At 38.5% G+C, this 15,692-nt stretch overlaps 1 protein-coding gene and 1 long non-coding RNA gene across 4 annotated transcripts in view; one reads left to right on the forward strand and one right to left on the reverse strand.

The window, feature by feature from the left end:
* The window catches only part of TMEFF2 (transmembrane protein with EGF like and two follistatin like domains 2), a 273,922-nt gene extending 265,785 nt beyond the window's left edge, over window positions 1–8,137 (forward strand). For both annotated transcript variants that reach the window (XM_008258851.4, XM_002712353.5), the window contains 3 exons: window positions 1,963–2,086; window positions 4,204–4,362; window positions 7,734–8,137. In XM_008258851.4, the coding sequence (XP_008257073.1) occupies window positions 1,963–2,086; window positions 4,204–4,362; window positions 7,734–7,830 (380 nt within the window). In that variant the 3' untranslated portion in view covers window positions 7,831–8,137. The remainder of the gene's footprint in view (window positions 1–1,962; window positions 2,087–4,203; window positions 4,363–7,733) is intronic.
* Window positions 104–15,692, reverse strand: part of LOC103348803 (uncharacterized) — an 80,961-nt gene continuing 65,372 nt past the window's right edge. The window contains exons 3-8 of one of the 2 annotated variants that reach the window (XR_007920331.2): window positions 7,429–7,556; window positions 3,814–3,882; window positions 2,008–2,110; window positions 1,177–1,270; window positions 622–717; window positions 104–197 (exon numbers count right to left, since the gene is read on the reverse strand). This is a non-coding gene — a long non-coding RNA (uncharacterized lncRNA). The remainder of the gene's footprint in view (window positions 198–621; window positions 718–1,176; window positions 1,271–2,007; window positions 2,111–3,813; window positions 3,883–7,428; window positions 7,557–15,692) is intronic. The other variant, XR_517105.3, reaches the window with a different exon arrangement.

The raw sequence follows: 15,692 nt of genomic DNA on the forward strand, positions 1-15,692 counted from the left end.
TCTGTCTACTGTAGATATGACTTGCTACCAAAAACATCACGTCACAAAATTCCAAAGGCATTTGGAAGAATGGAGGAGAAATCAAGAGAGAAAGTTCTATACATTCCTTGTCTTCTCCACGGAAGCAGTTTGTTCAATTTATTGGTCCTTATCAATGTAGAAATACAAAGCAAATGAAGGATCAGTAACCATCAAAGCTGAGGAGACAAAGAGATAAAACAAACAAATGATTTAAATGTCACGTACAAGCTCTCTAGCATACTTAATGGTAAATCTGTTACCAATTTGGATACATAACTTGAAATATTACCCATTGTAACAATGTACATAAATATCCCTACACAAGAAAGCACTAAACATATTTAACAATTTATTTCAAACTTTAATGTTTTGCTGATGGCATATAGATCTTAAAATGTATAGATATTTTATAGCTCTACTTACATATAAATAATATATTTGTCTGATTCACTAATACCAGAGGCATTTTTTCTCCTGATGAATATGATCATCAAACTTGACTGCCAGTAAAAATTATAAGAATATACTGTAGTAAAAATATATAGCCCTGTGTGGTAATAATAGGAAATGATCTATCTCATAAAATAGTCATTCACTTACAATCTTCCATTACTGCTGACCATTTGCTGTAGAACTGAATAGTGTCTTTAGGTTGAGTTCAAGAAACTTCTATTTCTCATGTATTTGGGCAGAAATCTTGAAGAATATCAGATTTAAGAGTATAGAAATAAATGAAAAAAAAGGGAACTATTTTGTCATAAAATGAACATTTAAAAAAGTCAAAGATCAGTTAGAGATGCCAATACATATATGAAGCAAATGCATTTGGATTAAGAAAGGTTAAAAAAAATATTTGTCTATTTTTATAAAAACACAAGAAAAGAAAAATTATTGTTAATGACTATAGGAAGGATTCATTTTGGAATATGAGACTTTTCTTTATCATAAGTCAAATTTCATATAGCATTATTAACATAGATCAAACATTATTCATTAAAACGTTTATAGGAGTGGGCCTCTGACATAACAGTTAAGATGCTGCTAGGGATTTCCATATCCCATGTCAGAGTGCCCAGGTTCAAATCCCGGCTCCTATGCCTGATTTGTTTCCTGCTAATGGGTGATGGTTCAAACAGTTGGGTCCCTGACACCCACCTGGGAGACCAAGATTGAATTTCTGGCTCCTATCTTCAGCTGTTGCAGGCATTTTGGGTATGAACCAGTGAACAGGAGATCTCTTTCTCTCTGCCTTTCAAATGAATAAAATAAATTTTAAAAATTATGCATGTGTATTTATATAGATACTTATGGTTTTCAGTATGTACTATGTGAATATCTACATAAGTGATTTTGAAATAACATTTTCTCTTTCAGTAGCTTTTTTTGCAATAAAAAAATGTATGGATGCTAGTACAAATCATGTTCCCAGTAGATTAAAAGAACCTAAAAGAATACATTTGTTGAAATTTGCATTTGGTTTGGAAAATGTTTAACAGTTGAACATGGCCATATTTTAACTTTTAAGCTCTCACATTGAGAAAATATCAAGGTATTACAGCAATTTACTCTTAGGGACATTATGCTGGGCTTTGAAATTCAAAAATGGGATATTTCTTCTTGTATTATTTTATGATCAATGTACAGTCCCTACACAAGAAAAATTAAAGCTGGCTGGCAACTCAGAGAAACATCACTGGCTGTTAAAGATGTAGGAAATTGCATGAAAAGCACTGGGTAATTTTGCAGTTTCATCTCTGAACACAATTGTAAAGATGTGTGTCTTTCAATTCTTTCTCCCTCTTGCTTCTGAAGACGTGTCCTTTTAGTTCTTGCCCTTTTAAATACCTATGCCTACTGTAGCTTTGCTTCTTAATGTACTGGTTGATCTTACTGAGCTAAGAAAGTATTTACAGGGGTTCTTGCTTTTATCTGTGTTCACAGAGAATGCTAACAAATTAGAAGAAAGTGCCAGAGAACACCACATACCTTGTCCAGAGCACTACAATGGCTTCTGCATGCATGGGAAGTGCGAACATTCTATCAATATGCAGGAACCATCTTGCAGGTAAGGTTTTTCACTTCTCAACTTCTAAAATGCAGAAAGCAAAAGTGTAGAAAGTAAGTTATAGATGTTTATACAGAATTTGTTGGGATTCTGCCTGAATAGGCAATGAGCTGCAAAGCTTCATCTCTCCTGTATACAGAAACATACACACACAAGTATGATGCACTAAAAATCCAAAAACAAATGCATGTGCCTTACACAACCAATTACTATGTAAACACATCTCCACAGATACTCATCCACTAGAATTGAAAACTCTACTTTGAGTATTACATGTTCCTTAAAGATACAGGCTCCTCTGTATTCCTCTCTGCTCTTTACCCTCCACATAGAACAATGTCAGCTCATATTAGATGCTCAATAAATCTTTATCAAATAAACAAACAAGTGAGGCCTTATGTACATTAGGTAGCATGGTTGCTTCAGAGAGGTCATCCTTCCCAAATGCCTTCAGATCTGTTCATAATAATCCTAGGTTTTTCAAGGCACTCGTGGTTCTCCATGGGTCTGCTGCCTATGGCGCCCTGCACAGTGAGATGATGCAGAGCCAGATCTCAGATTCACACTCAGTAGAGACATGAAGATAGTGTTTGTCTGCAGTAGCTTATAAGTGTCAATATCTGCTGATCATTCATGTCTAGAACAAAACTATCTCGAAGATGGTAAAGTCAACATGAACAAGTGTTTTATTTAAATTGATATACAAGTGGTGTATAATAAAGTAGGCTGTGTTTTAGAAGCCAAAAAAAATTGATCCTCCCTTCTTTCTCTCTCCTCTCTGCCCGCTACCCCATCTACCATCTAGAACTGCCCTCCTTTCTTATCTATCTTCACTGAATACCCAGGTAACTGCCTTTTAATTGGAGCCCAGTAGAGTGAGCATGACCAGGACCTTACTCCTGCTGCCCCTCTCATCAGCAGAGTCGCCATCATTAAACCCTTTCTGACACAGAAAGGAAAGATGGCAGGATGGAGTTCCCAGAAATTCAAAGTGAAGTACTGAAATAGTTCCACAAAATCAATGACCACTTGATTCTCTCTTTAGAATTATTTTTTAATAGACTGCTATCTCATTTCATTGTCAAATGCCAGCTTTAATATGCAGATTTCTTGGGGCCAGCATTGTGGTATAGTAGGTTAAGCTGCCACTTGCAACACTGGTATCTCCTAATCAAAGTACCGGCTTGAGTCCTGGCTACTCCCTTATTTCCAATCAACTCCCTCCCCGCTAATGCTCCTGGGAAGGCAGCAGATGACAGCCCAAAGTGCTTGGCCCCTGCCATCTACATGGGGGACCAGGATGGAATTCCTGGCTCTGGCTTTGGCTTGGCCCAGCCCTGGCTATTCTAGCCATTTGGGGAGTAAAACAGTAGATGGAACATTCTCTCTCTCTCTCTCTCTCTCTCTCTCTCTCTCTCTTTCAAATAAAGAAATAAACAAATATTTTTAAAAATACACATATTGTTTACCTGAACCTTTGGGTGAGCTGCAGTGAGCAAGGAGCAACACTCGTTCTCATACGAATAGCACCAGGCTTTTATTATATCATAATCATCTTTTTCTCTAATATAATTTAACTCTCCAACATCAGTATACACCTTTATGACCAGCAAATTAAAGAAGTGATTCTTATTACACCTTTAATTCTAATATTTTTCAACACTTGTTCTGATAACAGCACAGGGAGTGTTTTATCCAGAAGAAATAGCCTTATTTTTTATTCATACCTTCAGAAACAAATGTTTCTACTAACATTGGTTGATTAAGGAGCAAATTAAATAAGATGCAAAGTTCTCCTGAAAAAACATAGAAAGAGCAATTATTTCTGAAGATGTATTATATGTCTGTGCTGTCATCAAATTATCTAGCAATCCTTCCATCTTAAAAATCCATTATTGTAAATATAATAATAGATAATGAATCCTCCAAACTACAAACACAAAGAAATCCTGTTTTAAAAAAAAAAGTGATTCGGAACCATATCTACAGTTGTGCTTATTTAGAAAGGGAGACCAAAAAAAAAAATTCTAATTTCATTATACAGACAAATGCTTATTGACCAACTATAAAAATGAACCCATCAGCTGCAGGTAACCAGATGCTATCATTTTTTCCAGGTGTGATGCTGGATATACGGGACAACACTGTGAAAAAAAGGACTACAGTGTTCTATACGTTGTTCCTGGTCCTGTACGATTTCAGTATGTCTTAATTGCAGCTGTGATTGGAACGATTCAGATTGCTGTCATCTGTGTGGTGGTCCTCTGCATTACAAGGTCAGTAATGTACCCAGTGGCCGCCAGGGATAGGGGTGTGGTGTTCCTCCCTTGTCAAAGCAAAGCCTTCTAACTATGAGGCTCTTCCTGGACTCCAGAGCCTTCCAGTCCCTACAAGTCCTATTTCTTCCTTGTGAAACCACAGCCAAGTGGAAAGGCATGGATTGCCACGTTGAAGTGGTACAATTTATTTTCCTTATTTTTATGTTATGATGATAATTATTTATTTTCTAAATGAAAGCTTGTTTAATATATAATGTCAACTTTGTTTAAATATGCTTTTCTCTTTCAACTATGAAAGGTCAATCTTCATACAGACTACTAACAAATTATTTAAACGACCAGTGTACCTTTACCCAGAAAGATCAATATGTCAAACAAGGTCAGGAAATATGTTATACAAGGTCTTGAAAAGTATTGAGTTATATCTCTCCTTTATAACACTTATATTCCAAATATAACTCTCAGATATAATCAGTTTTAGGTATCTCAGTATAAGCAACAACTATATTTTTATCTTAAGATGACAAAATAGCTTCTTACCATAAATTGCAAAAAAGTGTGATGAGAAATTATATTTTATAAATGAAAATATTTGATACATGGAAATATGAAGCAAATATCACAAGTTTTTATATGAAATCCTGAATTCCATCAGAAAGCAATTATTTCCTGAAGACCCAGGTGAGAGAAAGACTGAGGTTTTGTCTCATCTCAAGGGGAAAGCAATGATTGATTAGTGATATCTAGTATTGGAATTTGCATAAAGGAGAAAGGCCAGATATTTTCCTAATTCCATTCGTGTGCAAACCCCTGATAATAAAGAATTAGATTGCAAACCAAATGCATATCATTTACATCCAATGCAACCAGAAGTTATTGAAGCTAAGTTTCTGACTTGATTTCACTCTCCTTTAAAAAGTTTCAGGGACGTTTTTCAAGGTTTTTGCCAAATTCACAAGGCATTTAGGCTTTCGTTCATTGCTACAGCTCTATAGTAAATCAGAAACTTTCTCAAAAATTGTTTTCAAAAGACTAGAAAATAAAAGACAGTATCATATCTTTAGAAAATAAAGGCCATAATACATCTCAGTATCTGGATTGCACTATCTTCTTTGAGGACAAGTGTGGCATTTGCTCTTGAAAAAGACAAAATATGGTTCATAAATCCTCACCAGGCCTAAAGGCTTAAGGGAAGATCATTGGCTGGAGCTTTGTGTTGCTTTAAGCCAAGTTGAGTTCATAAGCTCAACTCTCACATGTAGATGCCAACTGAGTCGATGAATTATATTAAAATAGATTCTGGGGAAAATAAAGATAACTCAAGAAAGCAAAAATGTTGAGTGTAAAAAGAAAAAACAGAAAAGACAGGAAACTATGTCATATTGCTCTTAGGTTCTTGAACTGTCTAATATCTAGGTAATACTGATACATAAAAAACCAAACCTGTATTTAATGGACATAATCTCATAATTTGAGTGCTATTTCATGTACTGATAAGCATGCAAAATTTAAATGTAGCCTATTTTTTCAGTTATGCTATTGAACACAATTCCATTTCCATATGTGGTAAAATCACCAGGAATTTGCAGGGTTCTGATCTGTGAGGGGCTGTGTGTGTGTGTGTGTGTGTTTGTAAAGTGTGTGTGTATCTATGTCTAGATATACACATACATAGACTTAATAGATTTAATAGCATTACAAAGAGAAAGTTTCCTGTGTTTCAAATAGGGACTGTAAATTATGAGAATTTTCTAAAAATTGCTGAAATCACATAACTGAACAAGGAAGGCAGACAGGCTGTTCAGTGTTAGAGCCTGTGCCTTTAATCATGGCACACACTGCCCCTTGGCTGGCCAGGATTTTATAAATTCTGATGCTCAAGGATACCTAAACTGAGCTCCAAATTAGAGTAAACCACCTCTTAAAGGCATATGCTTTTTAAATTTTTCATTAAAACAAAACTTATCCTCTCTTTGTTTTTGAGGAGGAAAAATAGCACATGAACTCAATTCATACAATTATAAAACATTTTATAAATCTGTTGTTCTAGAATCACCAGATCTTTCCAAGCCTTTCCAGGAGTCATTTCGTTCAATAAACCACACCAATTCTCAGTGTGTATTCATTTTGTTCACTTGAAAACTTTCTGCTTAGTAATCAAATTTTCCAACTAGGTCACCTCCCTCAACCCAATTCCAAGAAATCCTACCTCCCTGGTGACCTGGCCACACTTGTCAAGACCGATTACCACCCATCCACTTGCTAGGAGATTAACAAAATCATGCCAAGCAGAGGTCTCCTCACTTTTTGTTTTGATGGCTTTCTTACCTGGTGTCTTCTCTTATGTACCTCTTTTCTCTTTTTCCACCTTTCTTTTTTTCTAATTCCTTTCCCTATTTTTCTTACTATTTTAGTCAAACACCTGCTCTCCTCTTAAACAGAACATGTGTCACAAAAAATATGGACATCTAGAGACATGTTCCAAAATGAAAAGAGTTGCCCTGTTGAGAAGTTGGATTTTCAGTCTTTTTATCTTCAGATCTCACTTTCTGGGAATATTGTTTCCAGCTCCAAGCTCATTTCAACAAATCTATCCTTGCCATAAAAACACTCAACACACATGCACACACATCTGTTGCCTATAAGAAGTATATGCATGTGTATATGTAGATTATTACACAGTCTCTAATATCTCATAGCTTGTTGTAATAGGATTTTATGTAGACTTTATATTGTTCTTGTGTGTATGGTTTATTACAAAAGAAAAAAGTACTAAATCAGAGCTTTTTCAGAATAATTTCACTAAAAATTAACCTTTTATAGAAGCTACATAATTAGTACTAAGTTATGTGTCTAACTTATAGTATTCATACACAAAAATTATATTAGATTCAACCAAAACAATATTCTTTTACATTGCATACAAGATGTTAACAGTTGGTTAATTTTCTGGTTTGATAGAATTTCAGCTTTCAGCATTGACCTGCTAATATAACACTCATCCTTAGTACAGCTAAAGTATGCATTTTTGAAGACCTTTAATGTGAAATCAGAAAAGCTCACAACTTATTTGATTGTGTTGTGCTGAGTCCAGCCTTTGTGCCTTAGTGGGTAACCAGTAGAAGACAAGGTAGATGTGTTCTTCAGTGTCCATCTCTGTTATTCAGTTCTCAGCAGAAGCTTAAAGACACCTGCAAGGAGAAGCAAAAAACATAACTTTTTGAAAATATCACCAACTCCTACTGATAAACTATTTCATCTGAAGTATTTTAACAAATTGTGTAATCCACAGCTTCACTCTGTGATTGTAGGACCAAACTTTAGGTAATCGCATTGGACTAAGATTTGTAAACTTTCCAACCTTCTAGGAAATGCCCCAGAAGCAACAGAATTCACAGACAGAAGCAAAACACAGGGCACTACAGTTCAGACAACACAACAAGAGCGTCCACGAGGTTAATCTAAAGGGAGCATGTTTCACAGTGACTGGACTACCGAGAGCTTGGACTACACAATACAGTATTATAGACAAAAGAATAAGACAAGAGATCTACACATGTTGCCTTGCATTTGTGGTAATCTACACCAATGAAAACATGTACTACAGCTATATTTGATTATGTATGGATATATTTGAAATAGTATACATTGTCTTGATGTTTTTTCTGTAATGTAAATAAACTATTTATATCACACAATATAGTTTTTTCTTTCCCATGTATTTGTTATATATAATAAATACTCAGTGATGAGAAAAAGTTGGCATTCTTAACTGTGCGGTATTTCATAACTGTAAATATAATCAAACTAGAAAATCTGTGCAAGTGCCAGTATTTCATCTTTTTCCATATCTTCAGACAGCATATTAGTTCATACAGGACTCAGTGGCTAGGTTTTGAGTGATTCCAAGATAAAGGGAAATGATGGTTATTGGAAAAAAGGAAAAATAGTTTACTTTTTATTGAGTGAGGATAAAATATTTCAGATCTTTGAATCAGCTTATTTCATCAACTTTCTTTCCTAGTCTTCTATTTTCATTCTTAGAGCAGAAATAATATTATTTCATTAATATAAATTAAATCAAAGAAAAAGAGGATGGGAAAAAATGTTTTATTTCTCATAAAGGAGAGGGGGAAAAAAGATATTGGTTTCTATTTGGGAAGCAGTATAGAATCTCCCAGTTAAGTACATATATCAAAGGCCCTAAGCAAGTTTTAAGTTGCATATTAGATATAGACAAGTGGCAAAAATCTATACCATTTAGACAAGTGGAATTAACAGCTAGGAGGAAAATTTAATTAACAAAATTAAATGTGAAACATTAAAACTGTGACTTCTCAGAGGTATCCTACCATATTTATAGTATATTGTTTTAGAATAGAAATCACATTTGCAACCAAATACTCCATGAATAGCTTTATGGCTAACACAGCATAATTATTTGAAATAGAACTAAGATGATGACACTATTTCAGAAAACCAGAAAAATCCATTTTGAACATATTTATATGATGAGATAGGAAAGAAAATTAATCCCATAGCATCTGAAAGATCTTATAGGGAAGTTGGTATGGATTTTTGTTTGATTTGAGCATACAAATAGGTCTGATCACTTTTTTGGAAAACAGTAATCTGAAAATTCTCAAAAAATAAGATGAAGATAAGGCATCACATAATTGCCTTATTTTCATTTATCTCTGCACAGCTTTCCATGGCTAAAATGAGTAAATCTAAATAAAGCTCTCTTTGTCTCCTTCAAGTGACCTCTGTGTGTGGCCTAAAAGGAATGACACTCCTGTATCAAAAAAAAAAAAAAAAAACCTACAAATATCAAATCAACACATTCTGAATATAAAATATTCAGTGAAAAATAAGTTTTATGAAGTGATACTTAAGATATTTGTTAAAACGTAAATAAAGGTGATGATCTAAACTCTAAACTGGATTTAGGGCTTTGAAAAACCTGCTTTTTTAGGTTAGTCATCACTTTGAAAAGTGTGAATCTATTGGCATAACCACCATTTATGTGTTTCCATAAATAATTCCTATGATAGTGGTAGAAGCAATTTTCTTTGAAACTTCCACATGGAAGTTTAGTTGGTTAACAGGTACAAAAATCGAACTAGTCATGGACTACTTTGTAAGATAGTAGTTGTAGCAAACAAATCCTTCCTCCTGCCAAAGGAAGAGTAAAAACATCCAGCATTTGTAGAATTTAAAAGAAATGACAACTCTACTTACTTTTGACTCCTAAACATATGAAATGACACACTTTGTTAGATATTGATACATTACCACACATGAATTTTTATCAAAGATCATAAATATTAAGTGTTGGAAAAACCACTGGAGTTCATACAATACACTCTTGTTCACCTCTGTGCTCACCCGCTCTGTGAAAGAATCCCATTTAAAAGATGCACAGTAGATCTTAAATGAGCACATACTTTGTGCCCAGCACCATTCAATGTCCTAGGGATATATAAAGAAAGAAGGAGCTCTAAAGAACTCAAAATACAGTCCTACAGTAATCATTCAGCCTATATCTGCTTATCATTGAGACTTTCATTCTTGGGCAATTCTGACTTTTCAGAAGATTCTTAACCATGTTGAATTGATACCTCTCTGTGATTTCTATCCATGGTTACTATTTTTCCTCTCTGAAGCACAGGAATAATGACATGTATTTAAAATGTAAAGACAGAAATTGTGTTTTCCCAACTCATGCCACAGCCCCTCTGCAAGCATTTTCTTTTCCAAGTGGAACATCGCTGATGTCTTTGGCTGCTCTTCACGTGATATATTTTCCACGTTGTCTTAGCATCTACATCACTCTTCCTGAGACAAGTCTTCTTTGTCTTTAAGTGTAGAATTCAGAATTCTAGAGTCTACTACAGTTGTGATCTGATCAGCACAGTATATAGGAGAAATTGTGGAAAATAAGTTTAACTGAGATGCATGGTCACTAAATTCAGGTCTCACTTCACCAAAAATTTGCTGCAGAACCAAGAGCAAATCATTTCATATCTTAGATCTCAACTTCCTCATCCCTGAGTTCACTTTTATATCTGTAATATAAGAATCTGTGAATTCAGGGAAAAGGCACTATACTTTTATTACTACCCAAGACTACTTGAACTACTTCTGTTGTTTGTCCTAAACTTAAGTTCAAAATTCATTTTAGATAAACAGCTAAAGATCCATATCATTCACTCATCCATTTATTCATTTCTATACATCATATATTTACTGAAGGTCACCAATTACCAGCATCAGGCAAGACTATAGGAAGACACAGATAAACAAGGCAGAACCCGGCCTGAAAGGTGATTGCTAACAGATCATCCTGGTTTCTTGCATTAAAGGTCTCACAGTCCAATGGGAGAGACTGAGGTAAATAAATGATAAAGACTATAACAAAAGTAGCAGCAGGGGTCAGAGCAGAGTGCATGCGGCCCTGAAGGAGGAGCCACCAGGCTGGGTGAGCGAGCCCTTTCACAGCAAGATCCGCAGAATGCATTCAGCATTCTCTAACCCTACTCAGATGTCCTGCTTCTAAGATTGTATACCCTCTTCATGCACTCCTGTGTCCTTCTCCTCACAATACGCAAAGCAAATAATACCTTAGCAGTGAAGCCCCTGTGACTCCCCAAGAAAACCTCCTTTTATAGTTCTTCCCATGTATGCCCTAAGTGTCCATACAAGTCAGCTTTTCCCTTAGCCTGGGAGCAGTGAGAAACAGGCTTGCTGATGGTTTCCATGTATTCAACAGACAGCTGTGAGTGCTTGCACTGTGCCACATCCTTACACTGTGACGCAGCAAGCACATGGATGATAGGTCTCTGCTCTGAGGCTCACTGAATAGGAGAGGAGATGAAGGTGAGTTGAGAGGATTTGTCAGCAATAAATGTAACTGGGAAGCATCAAGTTTCACTCCAAGAATTAGAGGTGAGGTGATGCAGAGTGTTTATGTGGTTCATGGAGATTGAATGTCTCCAAAGTGAGTATAACATTTAAGCCCTGGCCTCTGATGCAAAGCAGACGTGGCCCCTGGCCTGAACTCTGCTTGTCTATTAAACTTGGGTAAGTTTCCTACTTTCTTTTTGCCTCATGTTTAAAATGGAGTGAGAAAGATCTTCCCCATTCCAAATATGACTTGTATGAGAAATAAACAGGGCAATTCATGTGTGTGCTCAAAGCAGAACTGAGCGAAGAATAAATGTTAAATATGTGGAAATAATTGTAGAGTATGATAAATATGTGTAGTGAAAGTGAATGAATAAGAAGAAACAATAGTTCATCAGTTGGCTAACGCACAATGGAAATTGTGTGGTCATAGTTAGGAGGACACAGACTTACTCAAAATAGTATCTCTCCTTGTCTGGAGACAAGGAACTGGAGAACTGGTTTCAAAATAAGGCAATACAGAGTGAAGAAACAACCCAGCTCCTCTAATTTTTTTATTCAAAGAAAATCCACCAGCCTTTTATCTGAAACAAGAAGGTGGATAGTTCTTTTCAAACTAGAGATCATTTCAAAGTGGGGCTACCCTGATAAAGCACGCACCATTAAACCTCTTGTGTGTTTGCAGACATACGGTGAGTAAGTTAATATTGCAATGGCTACGCAGGACCAAATTATTTACTTGACTGCATCCTTGAGAAGAATTCAGAGCAGACTGTTGAAATAAAATGGAGATGATCTCAAAGTCATATCAGACGTTTTAGCACTGTTTATCTTCAGACGCCATTTCCCCCTGCCAATCCGTGCAGCACCTGCATCAACTGTTGCTCTTCCTCAATTACAGCAGACATTTCAGTTACAAAATTAGTCATCTGGATATCAATGATAAAAGCTTTTTCATTGAATTAATTTATATCTTTCTATGAGCATCCACAGGAAGCTCATCTAAAGGACAGATAAAGGAAGACTGAAGGATTAGACCAAGCAAAGGGAATGGTTTTATAACCAATGCATAAATAGAGATGAATACGGCCCTTTGAAGTCAGCAGCAGGAAGGTATGAGTGATGAGCTGTTCAGCCAGTCACATGCAGGCCTCCTGGCAGTCGCACAATGGCAGAAATCTCCAGTACTTGCTCTGAAAGTGTGACTTTGGTTGAGAATGGCCTCCAGTAATATAAATGAGTTCTTTTTTTTCTTTTCTTTTTTTTTTTTGGGGGGGGGGGGGGGACAGGCAGAGTGGACAGTGAGAGAGAGAGAGAGAGAGACAGAGAGAAAGGTCTTCCTTTGCCGTTGGTTCACCCTCCAATGGCCACCGTGACCTGTGCACTGCGGCCGGCGCACCGCGCTGATCCGATGGCAGGAGCCAGGTACTTATCCTGGTCTCCCATGGGGTGCAGGGCCCAAGCACTTGGGCCATCCTCCACTGCACTCCCAGGCCACAGCAGAGAGCTGGCCTGGAAGAGGGGTAACCGGGACAGAATCCGGTGCCCCGACCGGGACTAGAACCCGGTGTGCCGGCGCCGCAAGGCGGAGGATTAGCCTAGTGAGCCACGGCGCCGGCCCCTGTTAACTCTTTAGTCAAGTTTTACTATTTTTCTTGAACCAGTTAAGAAGTGAGGGAAATAAAGCTCAAGCCAAATTCAATCCAGGACACGAGTCTAAAACTAAAGCTAGTGAGAAACCTAAAATCCACCATTATTGAGGGAAAAGGAGAAGCAGGAGCAGGCCCCGGCCCTCCATTCCTAGTGGTCTCGCTGCCGTGGCTAAAGCTTCCAGGGTTCCTGATGCATCAGCATACTCTGCCCATGAGGCTTAACCACAGCGATCGTCCCATCGAGCAGCTCCCAGGAACCACACCGTCAGCCCACAGTTGGGGCACATACTGAGGGGCTCCCTGCTCTCCCACTCTGAGCATGTCCTCTCAGGCAGGGCTTCCTCCCGCTTCCAGATACCAGCCACATCGCTTTCTTGACCTCAGGAAGCCTTCACCCTCCATTACCACCCTTCTCTGCTACCATCCAACTTCATTCTCCTCCATGGACTCAGACCTCAGAGACAGAGGCCTTTTTATAAATCCGGTTATGAAAATACAGAGTAATCTCCCAACAATCACCATAATCCATCAAATTATTAATAAATAGATCACCTAAGTGTATGTTGAGTAACCAGTAAAATTAAAGATATGGATCAGGGCTGGCGCCGTGGCTCACTTGGTTAATCCTCCACCTGGGGCGCAGTCATCCCATGTGGGTGCTGGGTTCTAGTCCCGGTTGCTCCTCTTCCAGTCCAGCTCTCTGCTGTGGCCCAGGATGATAGTGGAGGATGGCCCAAGTGCTTGGGCCCTGCACCCCCATGGGAGACCAGGAGGAAGCACCTGGCTCCTGGTTTCGGATCGGCGCAGCACTGGCCATAGCAGCCATTTGGGGAGTGAACCCACGGAAGGAAGACCTTTCTCTCTGTCTCTCTCTCTCTCTCACTGTCTACAACTCTGTCAAATAAGAAAAAAAAAAAAGATATGGATCAGCCAAAACAATCCTGCCACTAAGAGAAAAACACCATGATGCTTGGGTATTTTGTTTCAAATCATTTCCACGAAGATATGTTGAGGGATTTTTTTTAAAGAAAGAGAATAATTTATTAATAAACAATCCTCACTAAAGAGTAAAGTGTAAAGTTTAATAGTCATTTAAGCATAATTTGTCAAACTACACATAGACACAGTGTGGTTCTTGTGTACGCTGGGGATCAATGAGACCTTTAAAGAGTTTAGTGGAGGATACTCTCCAGCTGCCCGTAAGCATCTCTCATTTTCTTTGCCTTCATATCATTAGTTTGCTGCTTTCTCAACTCCGTGCAGAAGGGCCCTTTCTTGTCTGAGGACTTCCACGCCAGGTGCCAGGCAATGTCAGTCTCACAGTTGCAGCTGATCAAACGGCCCATAAAGCACAAGGACCTCATCTGAATTGCCCCTCATTGTTCCTGCACCTAACTTGTATCCCCCAAGATCCAGAGACTCTAAAGCAAGAGTACCTTGCATTCACCCTAAGGATGTGTTGTTCTCTTTCTGCTTGCAGTGTTCCCTCTCTCTCTCTCTCTCTGGCTCCTATGATAGAGGACCCCAGGGTTTGTTGTCATTTAACCATTACCTGCCCACTATGCACTCAAACCAAAACTACCATTCCTCCAACAGTTCCCACTGTAATTAACCAACTTTAAACTTGAAAGCAATACAAAGATAGTTGTTAGATATTATATTCCTAAACACAAAGGAATGCACACATAGATGCCTCTGGCTGAGCTAAAGTTAGCTAACACCAAGGGCACCCGATTTTACTGGATAAACGACTGCTCTACTGATAGGCCTTACTAATGTTCCTTCAATCACTCTTTAAATTTTTATTATTTATTTTCACTTTATTTGAAAATGAGGTTGGGGGGAGAAAAGAGATAAAGAGAGAGAGGGAGGGAGAGAGAGAGAGAGAGAGAGAGAGAGAGATCTTCCAACCACTAGTTTACTCACCAGATGCCCACAGCAGCCAAAGCTGGGCCAGGCCAAACCCAGGAGTCCGGTACCCAGTCCAAGTCTGCCGTGTAGGTAGGTGGCAGAGACCCAAGTACTTAAACTATTACCTTCTGCCCTCAAGGCTTTGCACTGACAGGATGGCAAGTGCAGCATCTGGGACTCAAACCAGACATTCTGATATGGGCTGCAGGCCTCCCAGCAACACCTTAACCACCTCACCAAACACCCACTCTAGGAGTCCTTTTATAAGAACCGAGATGAAGACAGAGGGTCACGGCCACCGGGGAGCACACTTCCCTCCTTACAGCCTTGCAGGGAAACATTCTTAGCCTGAAGTTAACTTATATGCCATATGAACGAGCGCCAGACAGTCACATCTCGTGTAAGGCACCCTCAGGATTAGACACGAGCAAGAAAGCTCTGGGTGAGGAATCGAAGGCCCAGAGATGTGAGAGGCATGGAACAGCAAAGAACTGGGTTGGAAGGTAGGACTCTCCTGACAGGAAGGGAGATCAGAGATGATTATTCAACTAGTCCTGCCTGAGGAGTGAGTGGCGAGTAGTGAGCAGAGCTTCGGGCATGTGAGCTGGGGGCACAGGGGTGGCGCCCTCTAAGTTCCCTCGCCCTGAAGCCGAGGGGGGCTAACCCGCTGCGCACACAGTGTTTGCAGGCAGAAGAGCTGGCAGACTAAGGCCAAGGCACAGCTCCAAAAATGGCTTCTCAGGCCTCCCGCGGAGGCGGGGAATGCGTTCAAATAAAAGTTTTGTCGTGGGCATCATTTCTTCCTCACAGATCTTGACCTCTGGATATGCAGATTGGAGTCTCTCTATTCTGAGGGGC

The sequence above is a fragment of the Oryctolagus cuniculus genome, chromosome 3, assembly GCF_964237555.1.
Source record: "Oryctolagus cuniculus chromosome 3, mOryCun1.1, whole genome shotgun sequence".
In the NCBI taxonomy this organism is placed as follows: Eukaryota; Metazoa; Chordata; class Mammalia; order Lagomorpha; family Leporidae; genus Oryctolagus; species Oryctolagus cuniculus.